Raw genomic sequence first — 14,852 nt, 5'->3', positions numbered from 1 at the left:
CATCACACACGCAAACCGATCGCTTTAAAACAAGCTCGAGGAGGAACTGAAAACAGGAACGCGGTGTCGCTCTCATCATACCTGGTTTATATTTGATGTTGCTTTTGGATCCACACTTGGAGGTCACTTTACTCAAGTCAACCTTCTTGGTGAGAATCTGGACCTGTGAACAAATATAAATCATCTGATACGACCAGAGAAAGCTGTTCAAGACAGAAATAAAGTGCCATGCAGCGCTTGAACACCAGGTGACGAGGAAAACCAAACAATGACATCGGAGCTGATCTCTAAACTCTTTGAGTGAGTGAAAGTGAGATTTCAGAGAAAGCAGATTTGAAGAAGATTATGAACAAACGTCAGGAATCCAAACCTCTGCTGTCACCGTGATTGGGTTATAATGTTGTTTTGGATTTGGGAAAAGGATTTGGCAGCGTTCCTCCCGGAGCATCAGCAGCTCTTATTTGTTCATAAGCGAAGAAAGCGTCTCATTGTTTGCGTCAGCGTTCATGTGGCACAATGGACAGAATGATGGTGTTTGTTTGAACAACGACTACACCGCATGCAGTAACGTTACTTACGTTCCCTCCACCAGGAATATGTTTGATATTGTCCTTGGAGCCCAAGCGGGAAGTCACGTGACTGTAGTCCACTTTTTTGGAGACTATCTGAACCTATAACACAGCACGGCGGGCCGGGAGGGACGGGACACCAGGGAGGAGCAGGTTAGAGAGGAAAGACAACAGACGACACAAGCAGAAGCATCTAAAAGCAACTAGCACCCATTAATGCACTGCGCATTGACAACGTTAGTGTTCGTCTTCCCTCGTTCCCTGTTTAAGTGAACTGAGAACTGATTTAGACTGAGGAATTGATGAATACTGAGGTTCAAATGAACATTGTGATGCAGGGATACTCAAATCCTCAAGGCTTCTCAGTGGACCGGCACCAACATTGAACATTTTTTGAGAATTAATTTGAATGGCATAACAATACTCTCATTATAATCAATGAAGCAGCGTCTCCGCTGCAAACACTCACAGTAGAAGCGTTTGTTTTATTGCCTCATTGATAATCTATTGTAGACAATCTTGACTACAATGAGTGCTATTGTTGTGATTGTTGTTTACTGCACATTTTAAAACTGAATAAGTAATATTATTATCATTATCTGTTATTTTATTTACTGGCCCATTCAGCGTTTTCTTAAGTCGTCCCCGAAACATGCGGTTTGAGTATCCCTGCTGTGATGTATGATGTGATGTGTCGCATTCATTAATGAGGTGCAAGAGACAAACACTAATAAAATATAATATTTTGATAAAAACCCAATGTGAATATTCCAAAGATCTCCAGAAGGAAAGATGGAAAGATGAGTGGTCGAACAATGTGTGTTTTTAATGGCTGATAACAAGATCAGATTATATATTAATTCAATATTACAAACCGAAAATATAAATTATTACTCCATTACATATTTAAAAGTACAAATAAAATAATGTAATATTCCTATAAAATATACTATATATTTTTAAAGTTTAATATTAAAATATTACATCAAAATAATATATATATATATATATATATATATATATAATTATAAATAACTATAAAATATGCATACAATTTGATAATTCAATATAAAATAATATATTAATTAATAATTAATAAAGATATTATTTAATTGAATATATAATAAATATTATATTTTATTAAAAAAATATATATATTGAAACATACATACACACACACACAAAAAATAAAAAATAAAAAATAAAAAAAATAATACACACACACACACACACACACACTCTGTCGTGTCAGATCTGTGTAGGCTTGTTGAGCAGAGAATGAGAGTTTGGAAAGACTGAGAGTGACAGTCAGAGGCATGAGTGTGAAGGGCTGATGGGTTGAACTCACTTTGCCCTGGCTGGTCTCTTTGGAGAGCGAGGTGTGTGTGTCCGTCCTGCTCTGAGACACTGTGACCTGCAGATACACCCCTCCAGTCACTCACATGTGTGGAAACGGCTCTATCATACTCATCTACGGCCTACATCCTACGGTAATCGCATGTAAAAACTGGGAAAACACTTTAGGATCAGGAGGAAAAGATGGGAACAGGCAGAACTGGGGCGGGTTAGTGACGTCCTTCCGTGCAGCGTGAGTCTCACGTTTATATGGACAAACTCCAGACATGCACGGGATTCTGGGTGAAACATCATCATGCTGCAAACACAACTGGCTTTACAACCGCGGTGATACTCTGGTACTAAACGAAGCTCTTGGATTTGTGCATCTGCATCTGTGGTGACAGGAGACGTTTCTCAAGCACATCAGGAACAGCAGAGTGTTAGCGAGTCACAGAAAGAGCTCAGCCAGGAAAAAGACCAGGATGAACAACAAACATGGGAGAGATGCAATACCAGAAAGTGAAGCTATGACATCAGGACATGAGTGATCAATAATGATTATGAAGACTGGAGCTAAATATACAGGGAGTCATATAGAAGTAAACATGAGCAGAGAATACAGACTCGTGCCCGTCTCCGTTTACACACGGCAAATCTGCTGATCAGGACAGAACATGTGTGTCCAAAACTTAACAGGAAGTGACTGAACGTTTGGGCATTTAGAGAACATTTAAAGACTGCTATACCCTTTCTTTAAATTATATTTATAAAGTCATTTAGGTATGTGGACAGTGAAGGATGCATCTAATAAACATTTAAGTACATTTAAATATTTAAATATATTTTTTATGTTACGTGTATATATACATATACACATATATATACATATATATATATACACTAGTATTCTATATTATTATAACAGGAAGTTATTATACTTCCTCTACCTCTACTGTACGGCTACTGGACTGAATACGAATCAGACTGTACAGACTGGTCTCAATCTCGTCCACGATGAAGTGTGTGTTCTTACCTTCCCTCCTCCTGGCTGGTGTTTGATGTTGTCTGTGGATCCGATCTTGGAGCGGATGTTTTTGATGTCGGGCGCTGGTGTGGCGCTGGAGCTGGAGCTGGGTCGGGGGGCGGCACTGGGTCGAGTCGTGGTGCTGGTGGTCGTGGCACTGGGTCGAGCAGCGCGGGGAACCAGCGGCTTCTTCTCGGCTGTGGTGCTGCTGGGAACGGGGGTTTTGGTGGGTCGAGGACGACTGGTGGCGCTGCTTGTAGTGCTGGAGGCTTTGAGCGGTGCGGATTTAGAGCGGGCAGCATCTGAAACTAAAGATGTGAGGTCAGTTAAAGGCTGGAATACACTACACAGCGTTTGCTCAGATTTATGCCCTGATTTGCGCCCTTCCAGTGTCTCTCTTGAATCCAACACGGAAGTGACCTAAACTGCAGTTCATCGACTGGCCACTAGAGACCGGCTGCAGAAGAGAGTCAATCCCATAGACACGCATGTTAAAATGCCCAACTTTACAGCATAATAAAACATGTTTACAGTCTGGTGCTAAAAGTGGGTTTGGTCTATAAAGCTAATTTTGCCCTTCATGACAACTGCGAGGGGGTGAATCTTTTTTTATAACTCATCCGTTTAAATTATATTAAGCCTTAAAGTTCTGCATAATTAAGGGCGTGGCCACTTGAGTGACAGGTGGATTGCAGCTGATGTCACTGCTAGCTGTTTGTCTGCTGTCTGTTAGCGTCACGTCACCTCAGCTAATTCGCCTCGCTGCACATTTTCGATTATCCAGGAGTGGCGCGCTTCCAAGATGGCGACGGCCGGCTCCGCCCACTTTGGGCTTCAAAAATGCTCATCAGAAACACTACGGGTGACGTCACGCACACTACGCCCATATTTTTTTTTACAGTCTATGGTAAAGACACATGTTTGGGGATGTAGTTGAACTTTAAAACACTTGTTTTATAATAAAGGTTCACAGAAAGTTAAGAGAAGTACTTGTCCTGTCAAAGCCTTTATAAAGGGTGCACATAAGTGAGCACTAGATCCCGTTTCTGAGCGATATCTGAATGTTCAGTTTTGAAGCATTAAACCCTGTTTTAAGCGTCAGATTAAAATAATCTCTCTGCAGCGCTGCGTTCGGCTCAAATCTCTGAGAACGGGGAGAGAAGCAGTGTGTGTGCACGGGATTATCCCAAACTCATTCCTGCTGCCCAATTCACTCGTGCATCGTGTTTTCAGCGTTGCATCTCTGCATCTTTTACCTGTTACTAGTTACACTAATGGTTTAAGCCACTACCTTGAATATTCTTATTGTCCCCACACATATACATACACTACTAGTCAAAAGCTTGCTATCAGAGTCCCTTCTGCTCACAGCTGCATTTATCTGATCAAAAATACAGCAAAAATGTGAAATATTATTCCAATGTAAAATCAGCTGTTTTCTATGTGAATATATAGTAAAGTGTAATTTATTCCTGTGATCAAAGCTGAATTTTCAGATGTCACATGATCCTTCAGAAATCATTCTAATATGATGATTTGATGCTCAAGAAACATTTATGATTATTATCAATGTTGAAAATATGTATGTTTTTGTGGAAACGGTGATGCATTCTATTTTTCAGGATTCTTTGACAACTAGAAAGTTCAAAAGAAAAGAATTTATTTGAAATAGAATCTTTTTTAGCATCATAAATGCATTTACTGTCACTTTTGATCAATTTAATGTATCCTTGATGAAAAAAAAAGTATTATTATTTTCTTCTTAAATGCTTAATTTCCCCAAACTTTTGAATGGTAGTTAATCACAGTTTCCACAAAAATATTAGGCAGCAAAAACTTTTTTAAACACTGATAATAATCAGAAATGATGTTATGGGTGGTTACGCGTTTACCATACCTGTAGTTTTCAGTGTGCTTGGTTTCTTTTCGTCTCCTGGTTTGCTCTCAGTCTTTGCGGCTAATAACAAAAATAGAAATGCATCAAGTGAATATTCCTAGCGTTTCTTAAATCAGCACAAAATGCAATGCCTCGTCTTTAAAATATAGCATATATGCGACCCTAGACCACAAAACCAGTCACAAGGGACATTTTTTTTAAATTGAGATTTATGCATCATATGAATATGATTGATGTGTGGTTTGTTATGATAGGACAATATTTGGCCGAGACACAACTATTGAAAATCTGGAATCTTAGGGTGCAAACAAATCGAAACATTGAGAAAATCTCTTTTAAAGTTGTGCATTTATGTTTGCGATTGTGCTGCATTCACTCACACAAATACATGTTTTATATATTTACAGTAGGAAATTTACAAAATATCTTCATGGAACATGATCTTTACTTAATATTCGAATGATTTTTGGCATAAAATCGACAATTTTGACCCATACAATGTATTTTTGGCTATTGCCACAAATATACCCGTGCGACATGTGACTGGTTGGACTAACCCGGGCGTCGTGCTGCAGGAGCGCTGGCTACGGTGCGCGTCGTGGTCGCGGTGCGTGTCGCGGGTGCAGGCTTGTCTGTCGCGGGTCGAGCCGGAGCGGCAGTGGCTTTTGGCACAAGTGGGCGCTTCTCTGTGGCCGTCTGTTGGAGGAAAAAAACATGTTATGATGGGAAAGGTCCATTTCAGAAGGATTATATACAAGTTTCACATGTAATACTTTCTCACAGTGGGTGTACAGTAGTAAAGAACCCAGACAAGTTTCATCCAAATATATTTAGCTATTTTTGCTCCAAAAATAGCCTGCCAGCTTCAGATACTGTCATCCTCTAAGAATCTAGTAATGCCAACTTAAAATAGCAAAAAAAAAAACTATTTTCTTATTGTGGATTCAGTCATATTTCTTAATAAGTCCCCCTGTGGTGTAAATCCAGCTTTTAATGTTGTTTCTATGTACTGTTTTAAATATGCTTTAAGACAAAGCATGTGTAAGTTCATAAGTCGACACCATTGTTGAGTATTTCCTCCTTAAAACTGCAGTAAACCAAAGACAGTCTCAAACACACGCTTTGAAATCGCTGGTGTTTCTGACGTCACAAACTACCTTGTAACCAATCAGATCAACGTGTGATCGTCAATGTGATCTCTGAGCTGAGTGAGTGAGTGGAGGTGGGGCTCATTTGCATATTCATAGAACCGCGCATACTAAATGAGGCAAGGGTGTCGAGTTACAATCAAGATATTTTAAGACTTTTCAAGGAAAAAACATTTAAATATGTAATTTTGGTGATCAAAGATGAGTTTTAAGGGGAAAAAATTACTGACTACAGGGGGACTTTAACATTATCATGGCAACACGGTGTTTAGTTTTAATCATGACGATAATTGATTTTGCATTTGCTGATTGTTACTCTACTCTAGTGCCCTGATTGTACATATTAATATTCATTTAATTTCACTAGTCAAATGCTGATTTTAGGAAGGAAGTAGTGTTGTTAACAAACGGCCACTAGAGGGAAGACTTGAACTGAATATTCTTCATATTTAAAGAGATTTATCAAGAACAACGGCCGAGTGTGTCACACTCAAAAACATAATCTACAGACATAATACACCATATTTAGGTTTTTAGGCTCATGGATACTAGATCAAAATGATTTCATAGATATAGCTGAGGAATTTCTAGCTGATTTTCAAGAAAGACTTTGTAGACATACCTAACCGTTCAAAAGTTTGGGGCCAGTAAGATTTTTAAAAAATCTATATTTTTCAAGGATGCATTTAACTGATCAAAACTGACAGTAAAGACATTTATAATGTTACAAAATATTCTATTTTAATTAAATGCTGTTCTTTTGAACTATCTTTTCATCAAAGAATCCAAAGAATATGTATCACTGTTTCTACCAAAAGTTTTCAACATTGATAATAATCATGTTTCTTGAGCATCAAATCCTCATATTAGAGTGATTTGTGAAGGATCATGTGACTGGAGTAATGATGCTGAAAATTCAGCTTTGATCACAGGAATAAATTACACTATATATTCACATAGAAAACAGATATTTTAAATTCTGATAATAGGTCAAATTTTTTACTGCATTTTTGATCAAATAAATGCAGCCTTGGTGAGCAAAAAGAAACTTAATTTAAAAAAAGAACTAGGCAATGCAAACTAAAAAAACATGTTGATGTGGTCAAGCATGGACAGCCCTCACAAACACAACATCCACGCAGAGACGAGAGCCGGATTGAGCCGCTTTGACCTCGGGAAGGGCGTTCGGACGTCTCCTCGGTCACATGTTGGACACTCACCTTGGGCTTGATCTCTCTGGCCGCGGTACTGGTCGCGGTGGAGGGTCGTGTGGATGCCGTAGCGGGTCGTTTGGTGGCCGGGGCCGGGGCGGGTGCTTTGGGCACTGGGGCTCTTTTGCTGAGGGGAGCGGGTGTGCTGGAGGTCAAGGTCGGGGTCGAGGTCGGGCGTTTGGGGGCGGTGGAGGTCGAGCTCGGTCTGGGCTTGGTAGAACTGGGTTTGATTGACCCAGCGACAGGCTGCATGGATGGACAGCAAACCCAACGGATGGATGGCAAATGATGAACAAAAAATAGAATAAGGATAAATGATAACGGCAGCGATAATGATAAAGGCAGTGCAAGCTGATAAAAGCACAAGTTCAAATTTTACATCATGATATTTAGAGGGAACATTGAGTTCACTTCAGAATAAAAAAAAAAAATTCTGATAATTTACTAGTCATTCAAGATGTTTAGGTGTTTCTTTTCTCAGTCGAAATATAAATTAAGGTTTTTGAGGAAAACATTCCAGGATGTTTCTCCATATAGTGACTTCAATGGGGTCCAACGGGTTTAAGGTCCAAATGTGAGTTTCAGTGCAGCTTCAAAGTCTCGACACGATCCAGCCGAGGAATAAGAGTCTTATCTAGACAAACCATCAGTTATTTAAAAAAATAAATAAGCATTTATATACTTTTTAACCACAAATGCTCGTCTGGCACTAGCATCGGCGGCGCGTTACGTAATCACGTTGAAAGGTCACGCATGTTCCGGATCAAAATGTAAGAAGAAAAATGTAGAGTAGGGCGAAAAACTCCATCTCAGTTTCTCCTCCAGCTTCAAAATTGTGTTACTTTGTTTTTTTTTTTTAAATGGCGTTTGACTTAGTCTTTGCACGTTCACTTAGTAAACACTAGGTCAGTACTTCCGCCTACGTCACGCTTGACCTTTCAACTTGATTACGTAATGCGTGGACCATCACAGAGCTAATGCAAGATGAGCTTTTGTGGTTAAAAAGTATATAAATGTTCTTTTTTATTTAGAAAATGAGTGATGGTTTGTCTAGACAAGACTCTTATTCCTCGGTTGGATCGTGTCGAGACTCTGAAGCTGCACTGAAACTCACATTTGGACCTTCAACACGTTGGACCCCATTAAAGTCACTATATGGAGAAAAATCCTGGAATGTTTACTTTCTAACTAACTCATTTCTTTCCTACTGAAGAAAGAAAGACATGAACATCTTGGATGACGTGGGGAGAGTAAATAATCAGGAAATTTTAATTGTTAAGTGAACTACTCCTTTAACTTGGTCATGTCGGGGATGAGATAATGATCTTCAACCCTACATGAGAGATAAATAAATTTTGGTTTGGTTTTGGCATTAATAAGCTTTAAGAACATAATCAAACTCATTAGCAGAAGCACCAGCAGGAATGTCAGCGGAGGATGACGAGGCAACAGAGAGTTTCCACAAACCTTGGTCTTCTTCTCGGGACTGGTCACGTCTCGCCCGTTGGTTACCGCAGGCTTGGCCGCCGAGGGTTTAGCAGCTGTTTTTTTGGCTTTCTCGTCCTTCTCAGCTTTGGCAGGTTTCTTGTCAGCTGGCTCAATCTTTTCTACTTTGTCCTTTTCTGTCTTCTGTTCTTCTTTCTCCTTCACATGTTCTTCCTTCTCCTTCACATGTTCTTCTTTCTCCTTCATATGTTCTTCTTTATCCTTCTCTACTTTCTGGTCTGTTTTGTTCTCGTCAGTTTTCACTACCTCCGTCTTGATCTCGGTCTTTTCCACCAGATCCACCTTCTCTTTCTCAATCTTTGGAGAAGAATCAATCTTTTCTGCCGTCTCTTTTTTGTCGGTGGTCTTCTCAACCTTCTCAGCCTTCTCAGTCTCATCTTTAGTCGTTTTTTCCAACTTGTCAATGCTCTCAACTTTCACTGGCGTTTCAACATTGGGAATCGTTTCATCTTTGCCCTTTTTCTCTGACTTGTCCAACTTGTCCACATCTTTGTTTTTGTCCACTTGAGTTTCTGTGTTTTCTTCTTTGGTTGGTTGTTTGTCTGTGTGGCCAGTTTTGTCTTTCTCCTCCACAGTTTCCATCTTCTGATCTTTGTCTGTCTTGCTGAAGACACCAAAGTCGTCTAACTTCTGGACATTGTCCATTTTGTTGACCTCTGGCTTGTTCTTATCAGAGTTTCCTGGAAGAAAAACATGAGAAAAGATTTAAAGATTCAACTACAAACATAAAGCATATAGCAATTCGTAGCAAAACAAGTCATTTGTTGTTCTTGTTTAATCCAAAACGAAAGCCAAACCAAAGACAAGACATTGTGAAACATTTCTGGCCTTTTTGCCACTTTCGTTGATAAAATAGTAGAGAAAGAACTGGATTAGACAGAAAAATGGATCAAGAAACTCAACAAACCTTAAAAATGAAAGCTTATTTAATTTAATGGGTCATGACATGAGGAATAAAATCTGCTTTGATCTTTTGAAATTGACACATAAAATGTCTTTGTACCATTAAAACATCCTGCAAGTTTCACAGCTTAAATTGCCCTCCTCATTATAAACAAAGTATTTAACGAAGCTCCAAAAAGACCTTGACATTGAGGGATCTGTGACATCACACCGGCAGACACATTTGCATATGGCTTCCTCTAGAGCAGGGATGGGCAACTTCGGTCCTGGAGGGCCACTGTCCTACAGAGTTTAGCTTCAACCCTAATCAAACACACCTGAACAAGCTAACCAAGGTCCTCAGGATTACTAGAAACTTACAGGCAGGTGATTTTTTCAGGGCTAAACTCTGTAGGACAGTGGCCCTCCAGGACCGAAGATGCCCATCCCTGCTCTAGAGTGACATCAACATATAGTTACACATCATCGCACCACAAGCCCCGCCCACTGGCGTTCAGTGATTGTTTCGTAAACGAGGCACAGAGTAATGGAGAGTTCAAAGAAAGATAAAGCAGCGACTGTATTGAATCTGACAGCAGCGGCATCACAAACCGTGAGTAATGATTCCACAATGCTTTGTCTGTAAATTATGGTATTATATGGATAATGTAAACACTTACGTGCAATAGTATACTATGCAATGACGCAAGCCAATCATAACAGTGGCCGTTTACTGACAAACCTTAAAAGAACTACGCCTTAAAAACGGGTCTTTTCAGACAGAGGCTCGGAATGAAGATTGAAAATAAATATATATTTATATATAAAAATAATTTTGTACAAATATTTACATTATAAGTTAAACTCAAGGAACATATTCAAAAAAAAAAAAAAAAAAAAAACCTATGTCAGGACCCCTTGAAATACAAATGTTGTACTGAATTTGAGCCACAGCTAGAAATCATGTTTGTGTGGAAATTCAGCAGTAAATTAATTCAATAAATATTATCCTCAAATGCTGCACGGATGTGCAAATTTCCAGTATAATCTGCATATGATGCATGGATATAAGCAAAGTGAAGAAAAAAAGAGTCCATTCTGAAGTTCAGGTATAATGTGAACACATAGAAAACTTCCTTTTCATTTAGTTCACTTTTGGGTCATGATGCTTATTACATGATGACTTTAAGATTTGAATTATGAATTCATTCATAAATGGAGTTTGGAACATTGGAACATAAATGGAACATTGAGTTGAGTGTGAATTATTTTATTATGCGAGATGAAAGAGTGTGGAGTGATACAAGAGAAAATACATCAACATGTTATAATTTGACCACAGAATGCTGCCGCTGACCAATCAAAATCAAGTATTCCGGAGAGCCGTGTGATAAACGAGAGCTAGATGAGTGGATGAGGCGGAGAGCTGTAATGAGGCCAGAGAGATGCTTGAGTTTAGAGTCCACATGTAATATATCTTACAGGCGGCCCTCTAGTCATGTCACATATAACGACAGATCCATGAAAAAGGCTGCATGTGTCTTTGAGAATCATCATGTCCTTGTGTTGAAGGACAGAACAGAGTTCAGCAGCTCATAACTAAACAAAAGCTGCAAATATAGTGGGATGTGGGATCAGTAACTGCAATGATCGACGGCATCGAGTCAAATCAATAAAGAAACTTAAATACCCTGATTTGCATATTTATTTCACATTTTGCATTGAAAATCTGGTGAGCGTGAAATAAACATCATTGATATTCCAGCAGCATTTTGCTTTCGCACATGTAAGCTGCTTCCCAGAATACTGCATCTTGTATTAAAGTTAATCTGTCACCACAGCGCGGTGGATTTCAGATATTTGTAAGAAACTGAGAACTCTTGCATTAAGCGGATCAATTTCCACATGGCTCAGGTGCATTTATAATAACACCAGTTTCACAATGACACATCAAAGCAGACGAGAACCCGCTGAGAGTGTGTCAGCGAGAAATGCAGTAAAGCCTGAGGGCAGAACGACACCTGCTCAAAATGAAGAAAAAAAAATCAGTGTATGAATGTGAAATGCCTACAAAAAGAAAGAGATACTAGCCTGACATGACCAGTTTTCACAACCTCTGGAAAAATATAGAGCAAATTACCTTCAGAGTTTCCGGCTATCTTCTAATAAATCAAATATTGTCTGGATAGAAACGTCTGGAATAGTAATAAATACTGTGTTTTTCACAATGCTTCTGATTTACTTGGATGTTTTTGAATTGCATAAATGATGCAACAATTCTCTGTACACTGCCTGGTCACTTTCATCATCATAACTTTCTGGCAAACAGCTGGTAGTTTTGTATTAAATGTTCAAATTATAAAATAAAGTGGGTTTTGTGATGCACTCAATGCATTTGTCCTTGTGTTGCGCCCATGCAATCCAGACCCCAATTAGTGCATGAAACCACAAACAGCCTGCATTAATAATCGCAACTCAAACAGAAAACTAAGACATCAGTTGCTTGCTTTTCCATTGATCTCAAACACAAATGCGAGTGATTTTATCTGGCATCGTTTGCTTCCCCTTGAGGAAGGAAACATGTTTCATTCAGACATTCGGTACAATGCATTTACACTCCCAGTCAACCAGCGAGAAGACAACTAACTGATTGATTGAACTGGACTATTTACGCACTTCTCACTGTGAATTACTAGTTAAACAAAAAAAACTAAAATATGTTAATTGTAAGCATTCACCATTGAAGGATGAGGCAGCAGAAGATAGCTGGATCTCATTAAAAATAAGGCACGTTGAGGAGAGTTTCTGACCCCAATTTGCTGAGAGGCAGGTTTTACTCTAGGAAATCAGGACATACATTACTAACACGGTCTCGTCTGGAGCGTGTAATGAGCATGCGTTCGGTAGTGGCGTGATAGTGCCGCACACACACACAACGGAGACACTATATGAACCACCTACAGCACTTCTGCTCCCGCTAACAATCACAAAGACCATACTGAATGCAGTAAATCCAACTTACTCATATATAACCAGAAGAATTGCATTGAAACACTGCATGCTTTCCAGTTTCTTCATTTCTAACAATGATTATGCCATGTTGTGCACCTCAAACCTTTCATAAATTATCCTTTTTAAACGCTTTTATCCAAAGCAATCGACATTGCATTCAACGTATACTTGATTCCATTTGATTGATTATTGGTTTCCCTGGGAATCGAACCCATGACCTTGGCGTTGCTAGTGCAATGCTCTACAGATTGAGCTACGTGAAATCCCGTCATCATACTAATTATGTACCAAAATCAAGGCCAGATTACCAACAAAAGTCAAACTGATTGATGGTTCGCCATCACCTACCCTCAAAAGTCACAGCAAACGTGTCGGTTTTGTCTCCAGCGTTGTTGCAAGTCCCATTAAGGCCACGTGTTGTCACCGGCACGGGAAGAACGACTCCTTGATCCTTGTCAATGAACGGTCCCTCCAACAGGTCCTCAAGCGGCGAGTGGGGAAAGCTGCTTTGGTCTTTGCGAACGGGGAATGAGGGAAAATGCAGTTCGCTGTTCTTTCGTAGGTCATTGCGTGTGGCTCCAGCCGATAGAGTCGGTGGAGGAGTCGGGGGTTGATCATCGGATACGGTGAGGGAGCGTTTCATTCCCATAGCGTGAGAACGACGAGGTCCTCCGATGGGAGAAGGCAACTCGTCGAGAACACCTCCTCCGGGGTATTTATCCGGGAGCTGGAGGCTGGCCGGCACTGAGAGATGCGAACACTCAGACATGGCTCGCCTCATCGCCTTCCTCTGTTGTTCGGCTCTTCCCATTACACAAGGTTCAAGGTCTCCTTCTTCCTCGCTTTCCTCAGCTTTCATCAACTCATCTCTGCTCTCGAGGTAGCTGTCGTTGACCACGCCGATGACACAATAGTTTGGAGGCTCCAGAGCCGGTTTCAAGGGCTCAAGTGGCGACGGAAACTCTTCACGACCTGCAGGTGAATCCAAAAGGATCGTTCTGCTGTTTTGGTCCGTCATGCATTGCAACGAAGCCACAAATTTTCCAGGAGACGCAGCCGATGAGGACGACGGGCTTTCCAGACTGTCTCCGGTGCTGCCGAATGACATGCTCGCTGGAACGCTTCCTCGTCCGGGTACGTTGAGCTCAGAAGGAGACTCGTAGAAGCACAGCTTGTCCTCATCCGTCATTCCCGTGGCCCGATGACCACCTCCGAAACTCGCCGGCGCCCCGAGGTCTCCGTGTTTCCAGTCCCAACCCGGAGGAGACGCGGACGGGACTTTACAAAGCTCACTGTACTCGGAGAACGGAGGAGCCGGCTGCTGGTTCGAGAGAGAGGACATGCTTTTGTTCCCCTTTCTCTGCTGTCTTTGTGTCTTAGTCCTGGTTTATTGTGATTAATGTGTCTCAGTGAGATGGATGGATGTGTAACGTAACCTCTTTCGGTGCTGTTGCTTCTGCAGGCGCCAACAGACTAACTAGCACTGAGATCTCTCTCTCTCTCTCACTCACTCTCTCTCTCTCTCTCTCTCTCCATCAGTGAGCTTTTGCCATGGCAGGAATCACATGCTTTCTAATGTGGCTGTTCATTCGCTGCCCAAAATCAACCCCTCCTCCTCCTCCTTTCTGCCTCTCTCGTTTTCTCCACGTTGTCCTCTCTGCGTCCATCTTTTCTTCCCTCCTCCTCTCTCAGATAGTGACACACTACTATCATCCCTGAGGCTTCATGCATGAGAAATGAGGAACGGCTTAATGAGCAAATCATTTGCACACAAGATTTCAGAGAGAGTGCACATCTATCGTATCTCTTCGTGGAAGTCTTCTTGGGTACCGCGATCTCAACACACACAGTCTGTATCAGTATTAGCTTATCAGCGGTACAGATTCGTGCATGGATGTGTCTACTAGTATTGTTAATTGTTTTCTACAACATTCTCGTTCATATTATCTTTATTTGTAGTCTGCAGCTCATAACTAAACAAAGGCTGCAAATATAGCGGGATGTGGGATCAGTAACTGCAATGATCGACAGCACAATTGAGTCAAATCACTCTCTTTTCTCAGGTAAAATCAATAAAGTATTTTAGACATCCGGCCGGAGGATCGCAAGTCTGTGATCTTCGAGTCTGAATCCCTACCTCACCATTTAAGTGTTAATGTCTTTGTTGCAGCGACTAAATCTGATGCATTTCCTGCAGCCGAAACATGTCTGAGTGTGAAAGACATGACATCATCATTCCTCCAATCAGAGAAGATGAAGAAACAA

The 14,852-nt window shown here is 40.6% G+C and overlaps 2 protein-coding genes across 16 annotated transcripts in view; one reads left to right on the top strand and one right to left on the bottom strand.

Moving 5' to 3' along the window:
- The window catches only part of LOC311283746 (myosin-7-like), a 234,498-nt gene that overhangs the window by 93,932 nt on the left and 125,714 nt on the right, over positions 1-14,852 (top strand). The gene's annotated exons all lie outside the window — the stretch shown is intronic.
- The window catches only part of LOC311283755 (uncharacterized protein), a 76,129-nt gene that overhangs the window by 7,608 nt on the left and 53,669 nt on the right, over positions 1-14,852 (bottom strand). For 9 of the 14 annotated variants that reach the window (XM_084398436.1, XM_084398429.1, XM_084398437.1 and 6 more), the window contains 8 exons: positions 8,655-9,373; positions 7,197-7,433; positions 5,386-5,524; positions 4,829-4,888; positions 2,941-3,239; positions 1,918-1,983; positions 579-671; positions 82-163 (listed from right to left, as the gene is read on the bottom strand). In XM_084398436.1, the coding sequence (XP_084254562.1) occupies positions 82-163; positions 579-671; positions 1,918-1,983; positions 2,941-3,239; positions 4,829-4,888; positions 5,386-5,524; positions 7,197-7,433; positions 8,655-9,373 (1,695 nt within the window). The remainder of the gene's footprint in view (positions 1-81; positions 164-578; positions 672-1,917; positions 1,984-2,940; positions 3,240-4,828; positions 4,889-5,385; positions 5,525-7,196; positions 7,434-8,654; positions 9,374-14,852) is intronic. The other 5 variants (XM_084398440.1, XM_084398441.1, XM_084398439.1 and 2 more) reach the window with 4 other exon arrangements.

Source organism: Rutilus rutilus (genome assembly GCF_951802725.1).
Source record: "Rutilus rutilus genome assembly, chromosome: 24".
NCBI classification, from domain to species: domain Eukaryota; kingdom Metazoa; phylum Chordata; class Actinopteri; order Cypriniformes; family Leuciscidae; genus Rutilus; species Rutilus rutilus.
The sequence above is the reverse complement of the archived record's forward strand: the minus strand, read 5'-3'. Positions and strand labels throughout refer to the sequence as shown.